This window comes from Agelaius tricolor, unplaced genomic scaffold, assembly GCF_023055355.1.
Source record: "Agelaius tricolor isolate 1412-34295 unplaced genomic scaffold, bAgeTri1.0.p SCAF_26, whole genome shotgun sequence".
Taxonomy (NCBI): domain Eukaryota; kingdom Metazoa; phylum Chordata; class Aves; order Passeriformes; family Icteridae; genus Agelaius; species Agelaius tricolor.
In genome coordinates, this window is record NW_027269286.1 from 5774138 (window position 1) to 5794418 (window position 20281).

The window sequence follows — 20281 nt, forward strand, 5'->3', positions numbered from 1 at the left end:
GACATGTAGCTGCATCTTGACATAAGATGCCAAAAGAAAAAGCCTTTCACAGCAAAGTGCTTATTATTTTCACTTTCAAATGACCAAGTGCTTAGGATAGGTGTCAAAAGAAGTCCATGAAGGCTGTGAGTCTCTGTGCAGCCATTAACCTTCAAGGGCTTGGGAATCAGGACGCAAAGTCCCCTGATGTGGATTTTTACCTCTTGCTTACACATGCTGAGCCACCTCTGGGTGTGGGAAATTCAGATGTGGCTCTACTTACCAAACCACAGCAGGCCAAGGCCACAACACCAACTTGCAATTATCCATGCTGTGTGATGGGCAGCATTCTCCCCAGATTGGCACACATCAGCAAGCATTCTCCTTAATTGCCTTGGAGAGACCAGGAGTGTTTCCACCAGACTCAAAGCAGAGGCCACTCTGTGTGAGCTGTAAATTAAACCACATGGACAAAAGGTGTTCCACTTCATCTCAGGACCAGGAAATGACTCCTGATTTGTTTTATTCACCTGTGTAAAGGTAGCCTCTGCTGATAAATTAAGGATGAGCCAGTGAGAGGCCAGATAGATGGATCAGGAAGAGAAAGACTCAGAGGGCTTGAAGGCTACGAGGGAGCTCAGAGGAGCAAAGTGGGATTCATCTCACCTTAGTGTAAGAACTGAAAAACTGATATTTGCATCTCTCCACAGGCAAGTGGAGAGAAATAGCCAAGTGAAAACAGAATCAGGGCAATGCCAGACCAAACTGGGAAGTAATTTTAGCTGTAGCTCTGCCACCCTATGGCTACAGATGATTTACCTCAATCTTGATGCTATTTTATGCAGTCTTTTCTAAATTTTCCACCTGCATTCCTATGTATGGTCTGTAGCAAGGAACTCCAGCAAAAAGCCATTTGCAAGTCAGTTTAGGTTAACACCACTGTCACTGTTTTTCATTTTCACATGTGACTGGTAAGAAAGAGTTAGTTGTAGATTACCTTGCTCCCTGCTTTAATGCAAAGAATTCTTCTTAACACTCTTTTAAACCTCAGGATAAAAACCTTTTCTCATCCTGAAACATTCACTCTCCTCTCATCTTCTACCAGGGTGACCTTAACCTCCACCACTTGGAATTGTGACTATGCCTTGCCTTTTCTGTTCTTTCTCGTACTGTCCTTTCTACTTCACTGCCTGAGTTACATGACTTGAAAAATAGTAGCCAGCCATCACTGTCACCTGGTCTTGGCACTTTCTAAGTACAAAGGAAATTAAATATTGAGCAGTAATAAGTGAAAATGATACATGGATCAGTATGGCAGATCATGAGAATACTGGGGGGCCTTGAATTACAGGAGCTTTTTCTTTAAACCATTCTAATTTCACAAGACCATCTATGTACTCTGTACCCAAGGGCACTACCAGGCCTGCAGCATTAAACACAGCACCAAGTCTTCTCCACAGTCTATTAACTTGGATGATCTCTGACTGGTTCAAGCCACAGCTTGAACAGACCCTGTTGCAGACCCTGTACAACTCTGCTGCTGATGATTGCCATTCTGGTAAAAAGAAGAAAGCAGCATGGGCCTGCTCCTCCATTTACTTAATGTATCCTCACTAGCATTGCCCTGTAATTTATCTGTTACCAATCAATACTTAATACAATTTTAGCAAATGGTGCTGGAGAAAGCCCAAAAGCTAAAGCAGATCTTCATGTAAACCAGGCAGCAGAAATAAATGGAGAGAAAGCTCATGTGGAAAGCAAAGTAGAGATGGTACTTTCTGTGTCTGCAGATTTACCCTGTGACAGAGTGTGGACAAACCTCTAGGAGTGAAAGACAATGGGACAGTTTTCCATCTTAGGACAGGAAAAAAAAGAACAAGAAGTCAACTAAAGACTAACTATTAGCTGATTAAGTGGCAGGCAATTAGTAGAATTTTCTTTCCTTCAGTACATGAGACAAGGCCAGGGCACTGTGTCATGCAGTTGGGAAAGGCTGGAGAGTTGGGGTAGGTTGCAAGGAGGAGAGCAATGTTGCTGGATCAGGGAAGGCTGACCCAGGGTGCAGCTGGAGCACAGGCTCAGACCAGGATGGGTGTTGTGTGCTGAGCCACTAGGGTGTGATGGCCCCACAATCTGTCTAGGGCCAGGCGGGGCTGAGAAGAAGCCAAGCATGTGTGTCTTGAGTTTGAGACTGCAGAATTTTGCCTAGTTAGGTTATCCACTACATTCTTCAATATTTCCCCTAAAACTTGGAAGCTATTGGTTTCTCTGCACTGAGGATGCTTTTGAAGGAGACTGGCTTTGTTACTTGGCAGCAGAGACTGCTTTTCAATCAGCATCAGACTAAGAACACAGGAATCTGTCACAGTGGCTGTTGGGAGCAAACTGTCCTGTGCACTTACCTCCTTTTGATTCAAAACCTCTTTGGTGGGCAGTTTAGCTGCAGGCAATAACAGGGGGAAAAGAGCCAAGAAAGTACATGGCTAACTGCTCCTTTGTCTCTATGAACTCCAGCCTGTGGCAGCTGGATTGCACTTCCAGGTAGCAATGGGAGGAAGTCTGTGAGACTGGAAAGTCCTACTAGGCTCAAAAAATTTGGGCCCACAGCTCAAGCTCCTGTTGTCACTGAGCTTTTCCCTCATATAATTCTAGAAAGAGCCTCTGGTAAAGGCAGTGTTCATCTCATCATCAATTCAATTTTTGCCATAGCCTGCTAGGCTCTTAATTTCTTGTGTTAAAACAACAAATGAGATGACCCAACTGCAATCTCTAATAGGTATCATGGGTCAGTAATCATTCATTTATTATAGTGCCTCTCACCCGAAGGACAGAGATGAAAATTTGTCCTCCTAATGGCAAGAGCTGTAAATTAGTTTTATTTCACTGTTAAATCTAGCTGCCTGAAAATTAGGATGACCAGCTCTTAGCTGGGAAGAAAATGTGTCAGCTCAAGGGATTTTCTGCATTAGGCAAATAGGCAGCTCATAATCACCCATTAAACAGTCACAGTGGCTGTGTTCTGACACCCTTGCTAGTCAGAGTCTGAGTGACTGCTGATACACTGAACATGGTGAAACTTTGCAAGCCTGGTGCCCACTTCTGGGCCAGTGACCCCAGCTCCACTTCTAGCTTAGCAAGAGAAGTAAACACCTCCTCCAGGTGCTTCTGGTAATTTCATCTTTCAGGAAGATAGACATGATCAAGATAGGGATGATGAATTTCTCTGTGAAGGTACATCTTATCTCTGTTATTAAGGGAGCTTCAGATGAGTAGGTCAGATTTGAACATGCTGATCTTTTAGACATATACATTTAGATGAGACAAATCCAGCCCAAAATTTAGCCATTTGTTTGTCACAGGTGTTTCCTCAGCTGAATATTGTTATCTTTACCCTTGGAGTACTTGCAAACCCTGTGGGTCTAAAAGATGTTATTCTGAATTAGCATGGACTCTCTGTGGAGTTGGAATTTAAAGGGTAAGCCATCACTGCATACTTATAGGGTGCAAAAGAGGGAAATGAAGGGGTTTAAAAACAGATGGAAGCTCTGTTGACAGGGGCATGAAGGTGCCTAACATCCTTCACCGAGCAAGTAGCTGCTGGTGAAATTGTAGAAACACTTGAGTGGCTCCTCCTGGGAGTGTGGGTGTCCCTCTAGTAGTCACTTCACACATTATTCATGCTTTTGGCAAGACAGACTGCACAAAACACCACACAGCCATTCCTGCTTGTTAAGCCTGATCCCAGAGGGCTGCCCAGAGCTCTCCCAGCTCAGTCTGGAGCCAGCAGGGGATATATTGCTCACCCTGACTGATGCAGTTCCTGCAGCAAAGCCATGCTGTTCTCTGGAGGGTCACATCCCAACAGGCTGCAGTGATGGCAGCAGACATCTCAGTGGCCTGAGGCCACCCTCAGAGGGCAGAGAGGCTGTTGTTTACACTGTAAGAGGTGGGGAGCAGATGTTCCCTCTGTCCCATCCTGAGAATCCCTGCTTCCTCTGTGCAGCCCTTTGGGAAGAAGGAGAGAAGTTTATCCCAGGAAAGAAAGGCAGAAACACCTTCAATGTGATGAAATGAGTGGTCTGTCATCTTGTTCAATAACGTGTCACACAGAAAGCTCTCTAAAAAGCTCTCTATAGAAAGCTGAAAATAAATTTTAAAAATCTACCCCACTGTCAAATCCTCAAAACCCATAAGTGTATCAGAATAGTTGTAAAATTATTACCTTTTATGATGTGCAAGTTATAGAATATTGTACAGCCAGAAAAGTTTGTAAGAACATGTATTAAGCTGCCAGCATGGGGAGGACCTGGCTGAAGTTAAAACATAAAACTTTGCATAAGACAAGTGAGGGTGTGACAGCAGACGTTAAAGAGTGAGAATGGCTTTGAATAAGAAATGTGGTCCTCTGCCTCCTTTTCCTGTTGCTCCACTTGCACCTATTTCCTATAGGAAATTTCCTACTTCCACTGAAATAGGACATTTTAGAATGGACAAGCAGACAGACCAGAGCTGATTGAAAGAGCCTGTGGTGTTGCAGCCAGAGCTGCATAGTCTATGCTAATGGATTTCTGACTTTAAAAATAACTAGACTCTAGGGACTGCAGCTCTGCTGGGTAATGGGTCTCTAACATCTGATTGTGTCTGTTTTCCCCATGAACAACCTCGTCATTCCCTGGTGATAACCATGCAGTCAGCCTCACCTCCATGCCTGGTAAAATCATGGAGCAGATCCTCCTGGAAGATGTCAAAACCTGTGGAAGACAGGAATGTGATTAGAGACTGACTACATGGCTTCACCAAAGACAAATCATGCTTGACTATTTTGGCAGCTTTCTTCACTGGAGTGGCTGCATCAGCAGACAAGGGAAGAGCTACAACTGCCATCTACTTCAGCTTCTCTAAGGGTTTTGATACAATCCCCTAAAATATCCTTACCTCTAAGCTGGAGAGAGGTAGGGGTTTGATGAATAAGGAATTGACTGGATGGCAGCATCCAAAGAGTAACAGCCAATGGCTCAATATCCAAGTGGAAACCAGTAATGACTGGTGTGTCCCATAAGGGTCCCATACTGGGAGCATTACTATTTAACGTCTTCACCAGTGACACAGGCAGTGGGATCAGTGCACCCTCAGCAAGTTTGCAGATGACATCAAGCTGAGTGCTGCAGTTGATTCATTTGAGGGAAGAGATGTTATCCAAAGGGACTTTGACAGGCTTGAGGAGCAGGGCCCTGCGAATCTCATGAAGTTCAAGTGCAAAGCCCTGCAGCTGGGTCAGGTCAATGCCAGGTATCAGTCCAGGCTGAGTGATGGATGGGTTTGGTGCAGTCCTGTGGAAAAGGACTCAGAAAAGGACCTGTCCACATAAAATCAGACATGACTCCACAATATGCACTTGCAGCCTGGAAAGCCAACCATATCCTGGTCTGTATAAATATAAACATGACCAGCAGGTCAGAAGAGGTGATTCTGCCTGTCTACTCCACTCCTGTGAGACCCTACCTGGAATACTGCATCCAGCTCCAGGGATTCCCACCACAAGAAGGATGTGAACCTGTTGGAGCAGATCCAAAGAAGGGCCATGAAGGTGATCAGAGGCTGGAACAATTCTCCTATGAAGACAGGCTGAAAGAGATGGGGTTGGACAAGAGAATGCTCCAAGGACATCAGATTGCAGCTCTTCAGTTTATAAAGGGGACTGATAAAAAAGATAGAGAAACATTTTTTACCAGGGCCTGTAGTAACAGGACAAGAAGTAACAGTTTTAAACTGAAGGATGGCAAATTAGAATAGACATAATGAATAAAATCTTTACTGTGAGGATAGTGAGACAAGGGAACAGGTTGCCCAGAGAAGCTGTGGATGCCCCATCCCTGGAATTATTGATGGCCAGTTTGGATGGGACTTTGGGAAACCTGATCTAGTGCTAGATGTCAATGTCCATGGCAGGGCATTGGGACTAGATAATCTTCAAGGTCCCTTCTACCCCAACCCTTCTGTGACTCGATGGTGCTACACTCCCTCTTGCTGTTGGCACACGAGGTCAGAAGGCAGTGCCAGCAGGCTAGGGAATGCCAGGGGATTCTCTTCCAAAACAGCAGAGCTGCAGGAGGCACAGCACAGAGACTGGCTGACTCGGCCTCCCCTGGATAGGATGGAGAGTGGCTTTCTGTAAGCAGGAATGTTAACTTAGAAGATTGCTGTGGACTTTGGTTTTCATTTTTTTGTTAGTTTTTTTTTTAACAAAACCTTTTAAATTTTCAGTCTATTAATAGCAATGGAACATTGTCTTCTCAGGCTAAACTGAACCTCCCTTTCTGTTCTTTCTTTCTACCTGCATCCTCCCCACATGAAGAAAACTTCTAGAAGAACTATTCTTTGAGAATTTGAGGGGGAGGATGAAGAAGGAACAGGCTATGATTTGCACAAAATTAAAAGAATATTTGAGACACAAGACAAATGTTCCCAGAGAAATAGCCCTTTCCTTACAGCAAAGAATATGTCAATGAAGCATTTGCATACATTACACCAACTAAATTAATTTACCCAGATTTGCCATTTGCTTTTCATGCCCAAAGCTAGCAGCTCACAAGGATTTTCTGGGTTGTTCTGTGGGTTTTTTTCCCCTTTCTTAAGCCTGACTACACAAACTCAAGTCACACTTTCATCTGACAGTGGAATGAGGATGAATTTTGGGTTGCCTTGTAACAGGGAGACTTTTCTTTCAGTGCCACACTTACATTGCAACGTACCCAGAGCAAGGGAAAGCTGAAAGTACTTGTGGAGAATGGGCAGAGATGTGCAGGGAAACAGAGAGTTACTCTGAGCTAGAAACAATTTATTTTCCCCTCTTCTATAACCTGAGCACGACCCCCACCACACCAGGCCATTTTGGGTGGGTTTGGGGTGCCCATTGCTTGCTGGTACCAGCAATGCCTCAGCTAGAAGGAGACAGACATGACTTTAGGACACTTTCATTTCCTCACAAACAGCTCTCAGGAGAAAGTCTTAACTAAAAGTATCAATTGTTTTATGGCTCATACATTGCTCAGTGACTGCTACAGAGGTGTAGGCACAGGCAGAGCCTATGAGACAGGACAGGGAGACAGGGTTGGCAGCACTGAGAGCCCTGTATTCCCTCCTCACTACACCTACCTGGTCCCAGCCTACTGTCTGCACTCCACTGTGACCAGTCTGGCACAGGATTAGCTGCACATTGCCCTGTGACAGTTGTCAGAGCAATGTGACATAGACCACAGAGCAAATCCTTGGCCAGGAGGGGTGCATAGATGGGATTGGAGACACTGGCCCCACCAAGAAAGGCTGTGGGCTTGTTCAACAACCACTACCCCATCCCTTCTCTCCTTCCAGCAGACCAGTAATGTTTGTGCCATCTTTTGGCACTCCTGAGGTGCATCTCTGAAAGAGAAGTTAATGGATTTACATGTCATATAATTGTGATAGCTGGAGATTGTCTGATGGAAGGGGAGAAATTCAATTGTTTCAGGGCGGATTTGGTCTAATTATCTCAGATGACACCAGCAAATCTGCTTCTCTTGGAGACACACTGTTACTGTAGTAACTTGTAATGAATATCAGATGATGAGTAATTTAGAGGCAGTCTGAACTGCTAAGTTTATGAGCACAGTGGGCAATCATTTCTTCTTTCTTTCTTTTTTTTTAAATTCTTTTCCATATTAATTTCTTTTTCAGTGTGAATGTAAACCACAAAATCAACAGGTCAGATATCGGGCTCTTGTGAACTCTGCCTTCCCTATCAGTCAGAGCAGATGCAGCTTGGAAGCGCTTTATCACTTTGCTTTTAATTAAAGCCTATAATGGTTTTGCATTTTGTGAACAGGCTTTATCCAAAATACAAAGTGGATAAAGGATGAAGCAAATCTTCTGATAACTCTGCATTTTTGATTATCTCTATTGTACATATGCAGGCTGCTCATTCCCTCACCCAGAGCCAGGATCAGCAGTGTCTCATGAGCAGCTGCTGATAAACAATGGATGCACCCTGCCCTTGTGGAGAAAGAGCTGATAGGGTGTGCCTTGTCTTCTGATACTTGCCTTGGGTGGCCAAAGGGGATGGCATTAGGAGGCATCACACTTGCTTAAATCAAGGCATAAAATCTTCTAGTCCAAAGAGAAGCTGGTAAATGTCTGCACACTCCAGAGCATCAACAGTTGCAATGCAGCATCAGATACACTTTGCCACGGTTTGCTGTCACTGCACTGTGCCCAGCCCTAAAATGCAGCAGAGGGAATACAAGTTGCAAATCAGGTCCCAAGGGCATGTCCCACCCTCCAGCCAGCTTTTTATTTTGAGTAGAAAATAACTGCCAGATGTTCCACAGGAACTGCCCACGCACACGGTTTTGCTTGTCTAATCAGTCTATTTTATTTCTCAAAGAGAGCATGGAAAGTGATCCCAGGTGAGATCCATCAAACACAGTAGCTAAATCAGGATCATTTTCCTGGCTGTCCATGACCCTGCTGCAGCTTTGGCTGAGGGTCAGCAGGGTGGTACATCTCCCCTCAGCTTGAAGCACAGGAAGTTTTGGTGCACATCTGGGCTTGGAAGGGTTCATCAAACTTAGGTTTGAAGTAGGAGAGCTGGAGAGCATGACCCTGCTCCATCCTACCACTGTCCACATGGGTCTCTCTCAGAAAGCATCTATGGACTGACATGTTTTAGTGTGGATTCCATTTATATTTCATCATAATTACATTGTTTTCAATATATTGAAGAAGGTTGAGTTTGTTGAAGTTTTTTGCTGGCACTTCAAGAGCGCATGACAGTTAATGCTGAAAAAAAAGATTTTTTAAAAGAAAGCAAGGGGATTTAATTTGAGAATAACATCTTCCTTTTCACCTGGGATACATTTAAAATAAAGAATCATAGATTTGCTAGATCTACCACAAAACCAATTGTTTTTTTCTGAAATACTTCTATATATATTTGAATTCATCTCATATTTGGGGTTGTCTGATAGAGAGAAGTGCGTGGTACACCATGGACATGTACTAAAGCTGCATTTTCTCTGCATAGACAGAGGTGTGTAATTAGCATGAGGACAGCCATTAACACATCCCGTATGCTGTGTCACCAAGTCATGCCTGATTATGTTGCAAAGTGAGATTAGTAAAATGAGCTTGAAGTTGTCCTCTCACTGCCATTTGATAGTAGGGAAAACAAATCCTTCCACTTCCACTGCCAAAGCTGCAACCAATATTCAGTACTTAAGAAATTCAACTGATGCATTCATAATGAACAGGATTTTGTGTAATTAAAATTTTAAATAAATCCCCAACATGATCTCTGGCTCGGATTTCTTAATTTCAAATATGAAAGTACAGCTTTTGACAAAATAGGTTGAGGGGGTTGGGGGTTTTTTCTTCTCTTTTCTTTCATCTGAAAGACTTAAAAAATCTCATCAGCATATTAAAAAAGAGCAGAAGATAAATTAAATGAAGACCAGGATTAAAAGACTCACTTCTTTCTTTATGTCACCTTTATAGTTCTTTTGAGCTTCTGTCCCTCTGAGGTGGGCGTAAGTAACGTGGAGGTGGATGTTAGTGGGTGGCAAAGCTTTTATGAGGAAGAAAGAAACTGAGGATTAGAAAATTACTGGAGGCAGTTTCCATACAGATGAGAAGAAGCAGTCAATCCCTGAGAAGCCAAGAAATAGGAGGAAGACAGTAAGAAAACTGAATAAGTGGCACATTTCACTGGCAAAGAAAATGCCAATTTGTTTCAGCAGAAACCCTAAAAGTTGCCGTGGTTGCTGAAAGTTGCTGAAGACCCTAGAAGCTGCTCTCTCAAAGCAATCTCACAGCTGCAGGGCCAGGTCCCTCTTTGTCTGCAGAAATCTTTAGGTCAATGTCAAAAATCCCCTGAGTTTTCCCTGCTCATTTCCAGTTGCTTACACACCTACAGGGTGACTGCATCTCCTGTTGTTCCTTGTCACAGGCAGGTTGGTGGGGTTGTAACAGGGGGTGTGAGCACAGCCCCTCTCAATTCCTGGCTCCCACCAAAGGTTGCAGCTGCCATGAACATGTACAGCTCTTACCAACTCTCCTGTAATCCAGCTAAGAAAGCTGTGGGTGAACAGGAAAGGGTTTGGGTACATGGAAGGAGAGGTTTCCTCTTGGGAGGAGGATTAGTTTGCAGTGTTCCAGGGTGTGCTAAGGTTGGCCTGGGGTAGAGAGGGAGCACTGTCTTCTGCTTTGGGCTGGGTGGCATGTGTGGTGGCTTTGTTTTCACCTTTGCAGTTTTCTGTGTGGCCCTGCTCAGAAGCCCCACCAGGGTGGCCTTCAGACCACACCACTGACTGCCTCAAGCAAAGAGACCAGAGAATGAGTGAATTGATGAGTGTTTGCAAAGTGTGTGTGACCACTGGAGAAAATGCAGTTGCGCGGGTGTGAAGTGTCTGGAAAAAGATGATTATTTGCAGCACCTGCTTTCCTGTCAGAAACACTTATTTACTGGGCAGTGAACCAGTCCCTGTCCTCCCTCCTTGGGATGTTCTCAGCATGCATTGGCACTGTTCACAGGGATGTGAAAGGCTGATTTTTGCACATTATGTGCATTACAGCAAGTAAAAGTATGAATGAGGCATCCAGTTTCCAGTGTAACACTGAAGAACACTGGAAAGTGCTGAAAGGTGACACAACCTTTACTCTGAAGACCTGAGCAGTGTTTATTCTTCTACAATGTGGTAATGCTACTTGCCCTCCTTACACTCTAGGTCAGCAGTGTCCAGGCCCTCTCCCATGGGACAGGAGCACTGCTTTCAACTCTCCCTCACCCTGTGGGATTTATCTTGAGCCAATTAACCATCTTTAAGTCAGAACTTCAATGGCAAGACATTTAGCTGCTCAGGGCAGCAGCTGCACTTGCTCTCCCTGCTGAAGCTGTGCCAATGTGCAGCAGAGATATACAGCTTGAAGCATGGTGGTGTATCCAGTGCCTGCACTAACCAGGGCCGTGAACTCAGCCAGCAGAGGTGCAGTGTGGGTTGCTGCCTCTGTTTCCACTATTTTCACCATAGCTGGTCTAAAGACTTCACTAGTTCAAGCACAAAAAGTCCCTCAGAGCATGAGGAGCAATAGCAAAGCCCTTTCTCCTGGGTGGGTGCCTCAGGTTTGCAGCTGCAGACTCAGAGATGTGTTTGTGTATTCTTTACCTCTTGGAGGTCTTTAACTCTTGCATCTACCCTTCATCCTTCCCCTGAATTTTCTATCAAGTGATTGGAGCTGTAATGATAGTAGGGAGCCATAGATTTACACCCTCATGTGAGCAGGCATCCATTTCTCTCTCCATGGGCTGCGTTGTCTCCAGCACAGCAGGAGAAGCCCATTGTGGTACACATCTTTCCTGACTAAAATTGAATTGTCCTTCTGTTTCTTGTCTAGAAACCAGTTAAACCTCTGTGGGTGTGTGCTGAGGATGGGTTTGGTCCTGTCTGCATGTAGAGAGGGTGTCCAGGGGGATGTTCTTTCAGCACCACTTAGAATCAAGTGAATTTCACTCCAGGACTCTTCATGGGCTGTGAAAAGAGCTGACAGTCTTCAGAGTTAGGGACTTACCCCTCAAATATCAAAGGCAGAACAAATGTGTCACATCTAAAGCAATTTGTTGCATTTTTAGCAGAAACCCTGTGTCGTAGTCCAAATCTAGTCATGGTTTGATTGGGGGATTTTTTCCATAAGAAAAGCACCATGTGCTTATAAATTGGCCTTTGCCAAGTTACTTGGTCTTGAAAAGAACTGCTCTGTAATAAGCTGCATCATTAAAAAGAAATTTTTCTGTGAGCAGCAGAGCCTGGTTTCCTGTGGTTTGGTGCCTCATGGTGGGATTATGTTGCATCTAATGAGGAGCACTCTGGCTGAAGCCTTTTCTCCTGTTCATAAAGACACTGTCTCATGTGAGTTCTCTGGTGTCTATAATCCATTTGGGATCAAACTGCCATTGTTTAGGCTCTCTCCTGTCTGTCAATGTAATTCTGCCCACGTGGCCAACTGTTCCTCCCTGGAGACATGAAAGGGTCATGCTGCTGTACCCTGATGCCTCTTCTCTCAGAAATGGTTGAAAATTAAAGCATTTGAGAATTCCATCCCGTAGTTCAATTTGACTGAAATTGGCCAACAGGCTAAAAGATAACTGAGACTAATACTGGACTGACACAACAATATCATAAATCTAATTTTATTAGGTAATTGGGCAATAAATGGCAGAAAGTAAATACTGGAGCAGATTAAACATGGAAAAACTGTTCATAAATATTTATTCAAGCATTTAAATACACTCAAGGTGACCATTTTTTCCCTGTTTTGCATTTCAATTCACAGCCATATGAATGACCAGCAAGAGCACAAACACCCCGATAGTTATACTCACACCTCAAAAGTAAATGTAAAATAATTTTTTTTCTCAAACTTTTTTTAAAAAGTGACAGAGAATTATTAAACATTTCTTTCTAGATACTACAAATTTAAAATTTTGAAACAGGAAGGTCAAACAATTCAGAAGCCAGATTTTGAAAATGGTTCTTGCCAAGCCAAAGAATAAAAATAGATCAATGGTTTGTACTGAGTTTCAAGAATTTTTAATAAACCTGAAATGAACAAAGTTAGACCAGATATCCTTTGTTGAAGTGGTTTATAGAAATATTTCAGAAATGTGAGTTGTGAAAAGGAATTCATAGTTATGTGCACACACAGAAATCCTCAAGTTTAGGAAAAAAGAAAGATATATTATATAAGTTGCTCATTGTAATTTATTTTTCCAGTTCCCAAGCCATAGAGACATGTTTGTCATAAAAAGATTTTTGAAGACATTTGTATTTTCTTACCTTGGGTGCAGTTTAGGCGGATGAGCTACCATTGTTCTCCGTGTTTCTCAAATTAGGAGAATGCATTTCTAAATTCAATTTCATCCTCAGTGGAAATGGTTTCTCTCACTCTGGTAATCTTTGGTGAAGAATTATACATAGTCTATAAAGCTTCAAATTTCAAAACCTAATTTTAAATGTTAGTCAAGAGGTTAATTTAAGATTCATCTTCCAAAAAGGGAGTTAAATAAAACTGATAGAAGGCTGGAACTTGTCGAGTGGTTGAGAGGTTTATCAGCATGTGAGTATGAGTTCATTAGTTTTAATTAGTATAATCACTAATTTTGCATTAACAATTTGGTGAGAGAAAGTAATTGCACACACCCACTGTATTAGATTGGGAGATTAGAATTCATTTTATGAGGCAATCAGCATTTCAGGAATTTTTTTTTAAAAGGCTTTTATGATCTGCCATTGCAGTAGCCTCCTTCACCAAAGAGTTTAAATTAACCATAACTTTCATCCTAATGGGATGCGAAAATTAATGTAGAATTAAGTGTGAACCAGTAATCCCACTGCGATAAGCAGGCAGCTAAAGCCACAAACCTTGATTAGTTTATAATGACCTGTTTTATTTCCCAGACAATGATAGTCATTTATCTGTCCTCAATTCATTATCTTCTCAAAAAGTTTATATTCTTGAATTTTATACAGCAAAACAAATAAAATATGAGGAAGGGAAAAGTAGAACAGTACTATTGAAGTAGTAATTGTCAAAAGAAAAAACTGCCAGTTTCAATAGTAAGGCTTAATTTGTCAATTATTCTTCATATCAAATGCCAGAGGAAGAAGAAACAGCTCCCTTTGACACCCAGTGCCTTGGGAAGAGCCATGAATTTCACAGCAACAGCAATCACAGCCCTGCTCTATCCATCATACCCTTTGGCAGCTACTGACACAATGAGAACAGATGGAATTGTCATCCTGGTTGGCAAGGAAGCCCTGGTCGTCTGAGATTTAGGACAGTTTACCCAAGAGATTGCCTTCCAAAACATCCTGTAAAGAAATGTGCAAGTTCTGCTGGGGAAAACTACTTACAGCAAGGCTGTAATGAAAGCTTTCATGGTATCCATAACAAGACAAGAGAACACCCCCCCTTGCAGCAAATCTACCACCCATTATATGGGATTGTGCTTGCCCCTGGATAAAACAAATCTCTGCTCAAAAATCCCAAATCTGCTACGAGTTGGATGGGGCATGGAGGAGAACAACTGTTAAATGTTAGAACTATAATGTAGTTCATTCAATTTTGGGTACATATATTAAAATAAAGGGATGTGGGACACTATTTAGGGAATTACATTCATCTTCCTAGAACATATGTTAAAGTAAAATGTATGTATACATGTACATACTGCTATAAGAGACATTAATGGATGTAAGAGATGTACCTTTATAAGAGGAGTTCAGAGAGACAAAAAAGTTTAAACAGCTGAAATTTAGGCACAGCTAGAGAGACTGCATCTCAGTCTCTCTGGAATCAGCTGGTGTCACCTTTAGAAACTGAACTACTCCAGCTAAGCTCTGAATCCTGCACTCTAAGGGCTGCCTCACTCTACAGGCTGCAGAGGCAGTCCCAGGTAACCAGGTTTCTGTCTTGGGTGGGTGAAGTAAATACTCAAAATTGGGTAAGATGAATCATGACCAGCATGCCTGTGCCTTAGGGTTTGTCTATACACACAGTTATTGTGGAGAGACATTACTCTTCCTGAATAGCATTACATGTGAATACACTTTTGGCTGAGTAAGACTTATTTCTTTTCAACAACATCCTCTTGAGAGAGCCAGAATAGTTTGCTTTTTAGTCCTCACATGGAATTTTTCTGCTGCCTTTTTAGCAAGCTGCCCTACCTTAATCCAAATTTACTTTAGTATAAAAATGCCCTAAATCTGCCATCCCATCACCTTTGAGAGCAATTTAAGATTTATGGTAGTAAGAGCATCAATTAGGCACAAATACATTGACCAAAAAAATAGTGACAGTATCATATACAATAAAAACTGACATTTATTTCACAAATTATGGGTGTAATAAAGCCTATTGTTTCAGGAAAAATGCCTGTATTTGCCCGTATGTTTCATTAAAGAATAATAATGCCATACATATTTCATTCCCTTGTTCTGAGCAGCAAAACTCTTAACTATATAAAATGCCCCATGCTGTCCTTGCTTTGTTGGGTTGTTTTTTCTTTTTAATCAGATTTTTCCCCCTGAACTAATGAAATTGCTCCTTAAACACATACATCATTTTCATTTGAAGCGACTTATCATGGCTCAAAGAGTTTGCCTGTTCTCCTGGAGAACAAGGCAGCAGCCATCTCCTTGTGCTGTGCAGATCCAGGTCAGGACTGCCTCTGATCCCCGGTGTGCTGAGTTCTCTGCACTCCCACTGGTGCTGCCTTAGGTGGAGTGTGGGTGACTGGTGTCTGTGGGGTCTGCACCTTGCACATCTGCACTGCTTTCTGGTCCGCTTGTTCTCACATTTAATTTCTTTCTTCCCGTAGTATGCACCGACCCGCTGTGCAGCTGCGCAGGCATCCACAGACCAAGGCATCCTTCCTCCCTGCCATCACCATGAAGTGGTGCACGACCCCCAGCTGGTCCCCTGCACGTGCCCGCTCTTCTCCTGCCCATGGGAAGGGCATCTGGAGGTGGTGGTGTCCCACCTGAGGCAGACCCACCGCATCAACATCCTTCAGGGCGCGGAGATTGTCTTCCTGGCCACGGACATGCACCTGCCCGCGCCCACGGACTGGATCATCATGCACTCTTGCCTTGGCCACCAGTTTCTGCTGGTCCTCAGGAAGCAGGAGAAGTATGAGGGCCACCCCCAGTTCTTTGCCACGATGATGCTGATTGGCACGCCCACCCAGGCCAACAACTTCACCTACCGGCTGGAGCTCAACAGGAACCAGAGGCGCCTCAAGTGGGAGGCGACGCCCAGGTCGATCCTGGAGTGCGTTGACTCTGTCATTTCGGACGGGGATTGCCTTGTGCTGAACACTTCCCTGGCTCAACTCTTTTCCGACAATGGAAGCCTAGCGATAGGAATCGCCATAACCACCAGCAAAGTTCACAGCTCCGAAGCTGAAATGTGATGGGGAGGAGGAAGAGGAGGAGGAACCACAGCAACAATAATGGTGCTCTAGCTGCCTTCTGAGAGCCAGAACTCGCGGACTTTTTATGGGGGGTCTTGGGTCTTTTATGGTATTTAGTACTTGTCCACAGTGGGCATTATGTAAACATCCCGTGGTTACGGTCCCTGTGTCATGTATTTACCGTTTTGCTAATACAGTTTTATGAGAAATTTTAAAGAGGCTAATCAATTTATTGTCGCCCTCCAGCAGCACTGGGAACAACACTTGTTAATGAAAAGTGCACCCAGGGAGACTGGCAGAAACCTTTGGTCCAACCATGCTCTGCAAACATGTTTCCTTCATTGCCTGCCTAATGGACCAGAGGCCCCTGTACCTGATGAAAGGTCAAGTGTTCCACTACAGGACAAGAGCACCCAGGTTTCCATATTAGCAACAGTGATTTACCTCCTGTATTTTGGGCACAGCCAAGCCCTGTGGGAGCTGGCAGTTTCAGAGCTCCCTTCAGCTTCTGAGGAAACAACCTTCTCACCCAAATAGTGAAAACTTAGAAGAAAAAGTCACCCCCTCTGCTGAGCAGAGGCCTTGGAAGCCTTATCCTGCTTTAAACTGGGAATGGCAGCTAGTGGTTGGTCACTGTGAGCATGGTTAAATCTTAATCATAAACAGCAGGGAGAGGTTGCTAGATGGTCTGGCCATAGGATGGATATAACCATACCCAGCCATTGGGGCATTCATCTTTTTAGCTGCTGTTTCCTTAAGCATTCAAAAAGAGATTTTCAGAAAATAAAGCATAAGAAGGGTCTTAAGCTGGGCACTGATCTTGCTACTGAATTCTGTGCCAGTTAGACCCTCAGTTTGTGCTGCTAAATATTGATGCACAGCAATATAGATAGGACAGCTATTTGCAAATTGGCTTTGAGATTTGACAGGCATTCCTTTGAAAAAAAAACTCAACTTTTTTTGCCTTGCATACATTTTGTGGGGTGGTAGTGAGGGTCGACTGTCACTTTCTTCTCCTGAGGGTATTTCACAAACAATGATGGTCACAAAAAGACACAGGCTTCTCTAAGAGCTGCTCCCTTGGATGGTTCCTTGGGGGAGAGTTGGAGGCAGGTGGTGGTCATCTCCTGTCACTCATTCCCATCTGCAGTCAGGCCTGTTTCCTCCACAGCCAACAGCAGCAGTGAAATCCCACTGCAGTAGGTGACGCGTTGAAGGAGGGGGCTCAACAGATAGTGTGACACATGAGAAGCATGGGAAAGTGTCTTTTCCTGTTTTCCCTTCTGCCTGTGGTCTGGCTGCTCCTGAATGCTTTTTCAAGAAACATCTGGTGGGTTGGGTCAGTTAGTAGCTAGAGAGTGAGACTCATAGTTTGAGCCCCTTGGAAAACCAAGAAAGGGGGGGAAACAATCTAAGAACAGTCCTTCAGTGTTTCAAAATGCATCTCACTCTAGCTCTGGGTAGGCAAAAACACTGATGCTGATCTCTCCCACCCGTTGCTCTCCTGAGGATACTATAAATGATGCATGAAGTAAAATGAATTGTAGTCTTCCTGAGATGAATGCCATGCAGGTAAATGACTTCTGAGGCATAGATGCACCTCGCCCTGCCTGGATTTTCACAGCAGGTCAGAGAAGGGTGAGGGTCTCTTCAACAGGCTGCTCAAGCTGAGGTTTGAGGAAGTCTCAGTCCCTGTAAGAAGGCACTGGAGCATAGCTTCCCAGCTCTCCCATCTCTGAATTTAGGGGGCCAAGGGTGGCACACTGATTTGCAGAGCCTCACTGGAACAGGCGGGCTTCAGAGCGGCTGGCTTTTTCCCTGTGGTGTTAAATATTCAGGACCAGCAAATGCTGCCCTTTCCCTAAGTGATAGCAATAAATAAATCATTGGTGTTTTTGTGGACTGAAACTGGCTTCTCCAGCTCCTCTAACAATTGTTCTGTTGGTGAATTAAAACAAAGCAAAGGCAATAAAACCTCAATAAAACCAGTTCCTCTAGTTTAAACTTCCTGAGCTCTTTGTACTGTGGGGTAGAGACCAAATGTAATGATGCTTTTGTTGCCTGACCACAAGTTCTAGGGTGAGAGATATTATTTAGTTATTCATTTTTTTAGTCTATTTACTTCTTGTTAGTTGGCACATTTTTTTCTTGAAATATCAACTGAAATGTAGGCATTCTGGGGCATGCTCCTTGCCAAAGGACCAGTGTATTTCTGGCAGGATGAGTGTAACCGTATCAGCTCTCTGGAATGGGTATCTCCATCCCTTGCCAGCACTCTAGTTTTGAAGGAGGGATAGTGGAAATGTGACCTTCCCAACCTAACCTGCCACACATCCCATGTGTTCTTCTCCCAGAGCTTTCTAAGTGACCACACCAACAGTTCAGCTTTTCCATTTTGTTTTCAGTCTTTTCCCTTCATCTGATAGCTGCCTTTCTCAGCACATTTTCAAGCCCTCAAACTGTGGTTTCACCCTGTGACTTGCAGAGCCCATGGCACTTCTTGCCTTCTCACATTTGTACCTGTTGGATGCCATTGTTTAAATTGTTCTCACTACTTTCTGAAACCAACCAAGTAACATCCTTTATCAATTTTCTCCACATCTGCAAAGACCCAGCTCTGGCAGGGATTTCAGAAATTCAGATACATTGGAGTACTGATGAAAATCTTGAAAATCTGTCCAGTGTGACTCCCAGTAAAGAAAAGGAAGACGTATTTTGGGGAGAAATGAGATATGGTTGCCTAAATCCAGCTTTCATAAGTGTCTCAACATGAAGTGCAAATGTTTTAAGGTATATTTAAGGACTTTCTACCATAGAAGATATTCTAATTCTGTCATAATTCAAAGCCTATGAGCAACCTTATACTGCCATAAAGGAAAGGTGAAGCAAATATTCCGCATGGTAGGACATAAATCCTAAAATACTGGCAAGTAGGATCAACAATGAAATTCAATTTGCAAGCATTCTTTTAGTGCTCATGGTATAACATTTTTTATAGCTCTGCTTATGGTTGAAAGGCAGCTGAATCTTGGCTTCCTAAATTTGATCTGAAATCAGGCCTTCTAAAACTAATTCTGAACTCGAATATTTTACATCTTTACAATGTATTAAATCTGAATTCCTGCCTTCCTGTGAAGAACACAGACTTACATCTCTTGGAAGTACGGAAGTACCCTTCATGTGGTGCAGGAGAAAATGAGGTCTTTCAAAATTGCTACGCAGCTGTTGCAAAATTCTATTTTCCCAACTACCTGGGAGTCGTGTTCCCTCTTTGTTTTGTTGGTGTTTCAGTTGTCTTTTGGTTTTCTACATAGACAAAATATTGGCTTTGGGTTTGTGGTTTTATTTTTAGGATTTTTATATATCTCTGTTCACAGATGGATTTTCTTGTGCTTAGTTTAGTAAATTGCAACAATAATTTCATCAGGCTGAGACAGATGGATTGCTACCAGACCCACTAGAAAACCTACTTTGGTTCATCAGCACTATCCATCAGACACCATGTGAATGTAAATGTCAGATCTGCAGTAAAACAGCATTAGTGCTTTCAGCTCAATCCCATTATGAATTAAGCTCACATCATATATCCATGACTCCTTATAAATCAGCTGAAGCATCCTGAGTCTCATCATCTTGAAGATGACAAAGGATCTTGCTGTGCCAATGCTGGCTGTAGGGCTTGTTGAGAAGTAGGGCAGTAGTCCTCTTCCCACTGGACTTGATATCACACCCTCTGTTTCATACCATCCTTATGAATACAGGCCAATAAACTACTGAAGGAACAAGAGGTGGTAAATTCTGGACAACTTAGGGTTATAGCAAAATTACTCACAATAAATTGCTGGATGCTACTGCATGGCTCTCTCTTTTTTGCATCAGAGGAACTAAATCCAATTGACAGTACTGTAGTACAGGTGATTTATCTGTTTTTCTAGCCCAACACACACCTGACAAACACTTTAATTGGAGAAGAGTCTATGAGAACAGACTCAGATGAGCTTCTTCTGCAATTGAATCAGAAACAGCTTCTCACATGGAAGAGCTGCAGATTTTGAACTGTTCAGACACAAGCATAAGTTTTTCATTTTTTTTTTTTTTTGAGTTCAATAAATTCTGCCTGCTTACACCATCAGAGTGAAGGGCGGAAACAAAGATTGCCATGTGTCATCACCAGAACTCTTCACACACAAATATGATTCACCTTCTGCAGAGATGAGCCTGCAGAAACAGAGAGGGTTTCATTTCACAGCAGGGCAGCACAGGACACCACATGCAAGCTCCAGAGCCTTGCACATAGAGCAG

The 20281-nt window shown here is 43.2% G+C and overlaps 1 protein-coding gene across 1 annotated transcript in view; it reads left to right on the forward strand.

The window, feature by feature from the left end:
* Positions 1 to 16195, forward strand: part of SIAH3 (siah E3 ubiquitin protein ligase family member 3) — a 41593-nt gene extending 25398 nt beyond the window's left edge. Inside the window, exon 2 of the mRNA XM_071448399.1 lies at positions 15386 to 16195. Coding sequence (XP_071304500.1) covers positions 15386 to 15979 — 594 coding nt within the window. The 3' untranslated portion in view covers positions 15980 to 16195. The remainder of the gene's footprint in view (positions 1 to 15385) is intronic.
* Positions 16196 to 20281: the final 4086 nt, after the last annotated feature.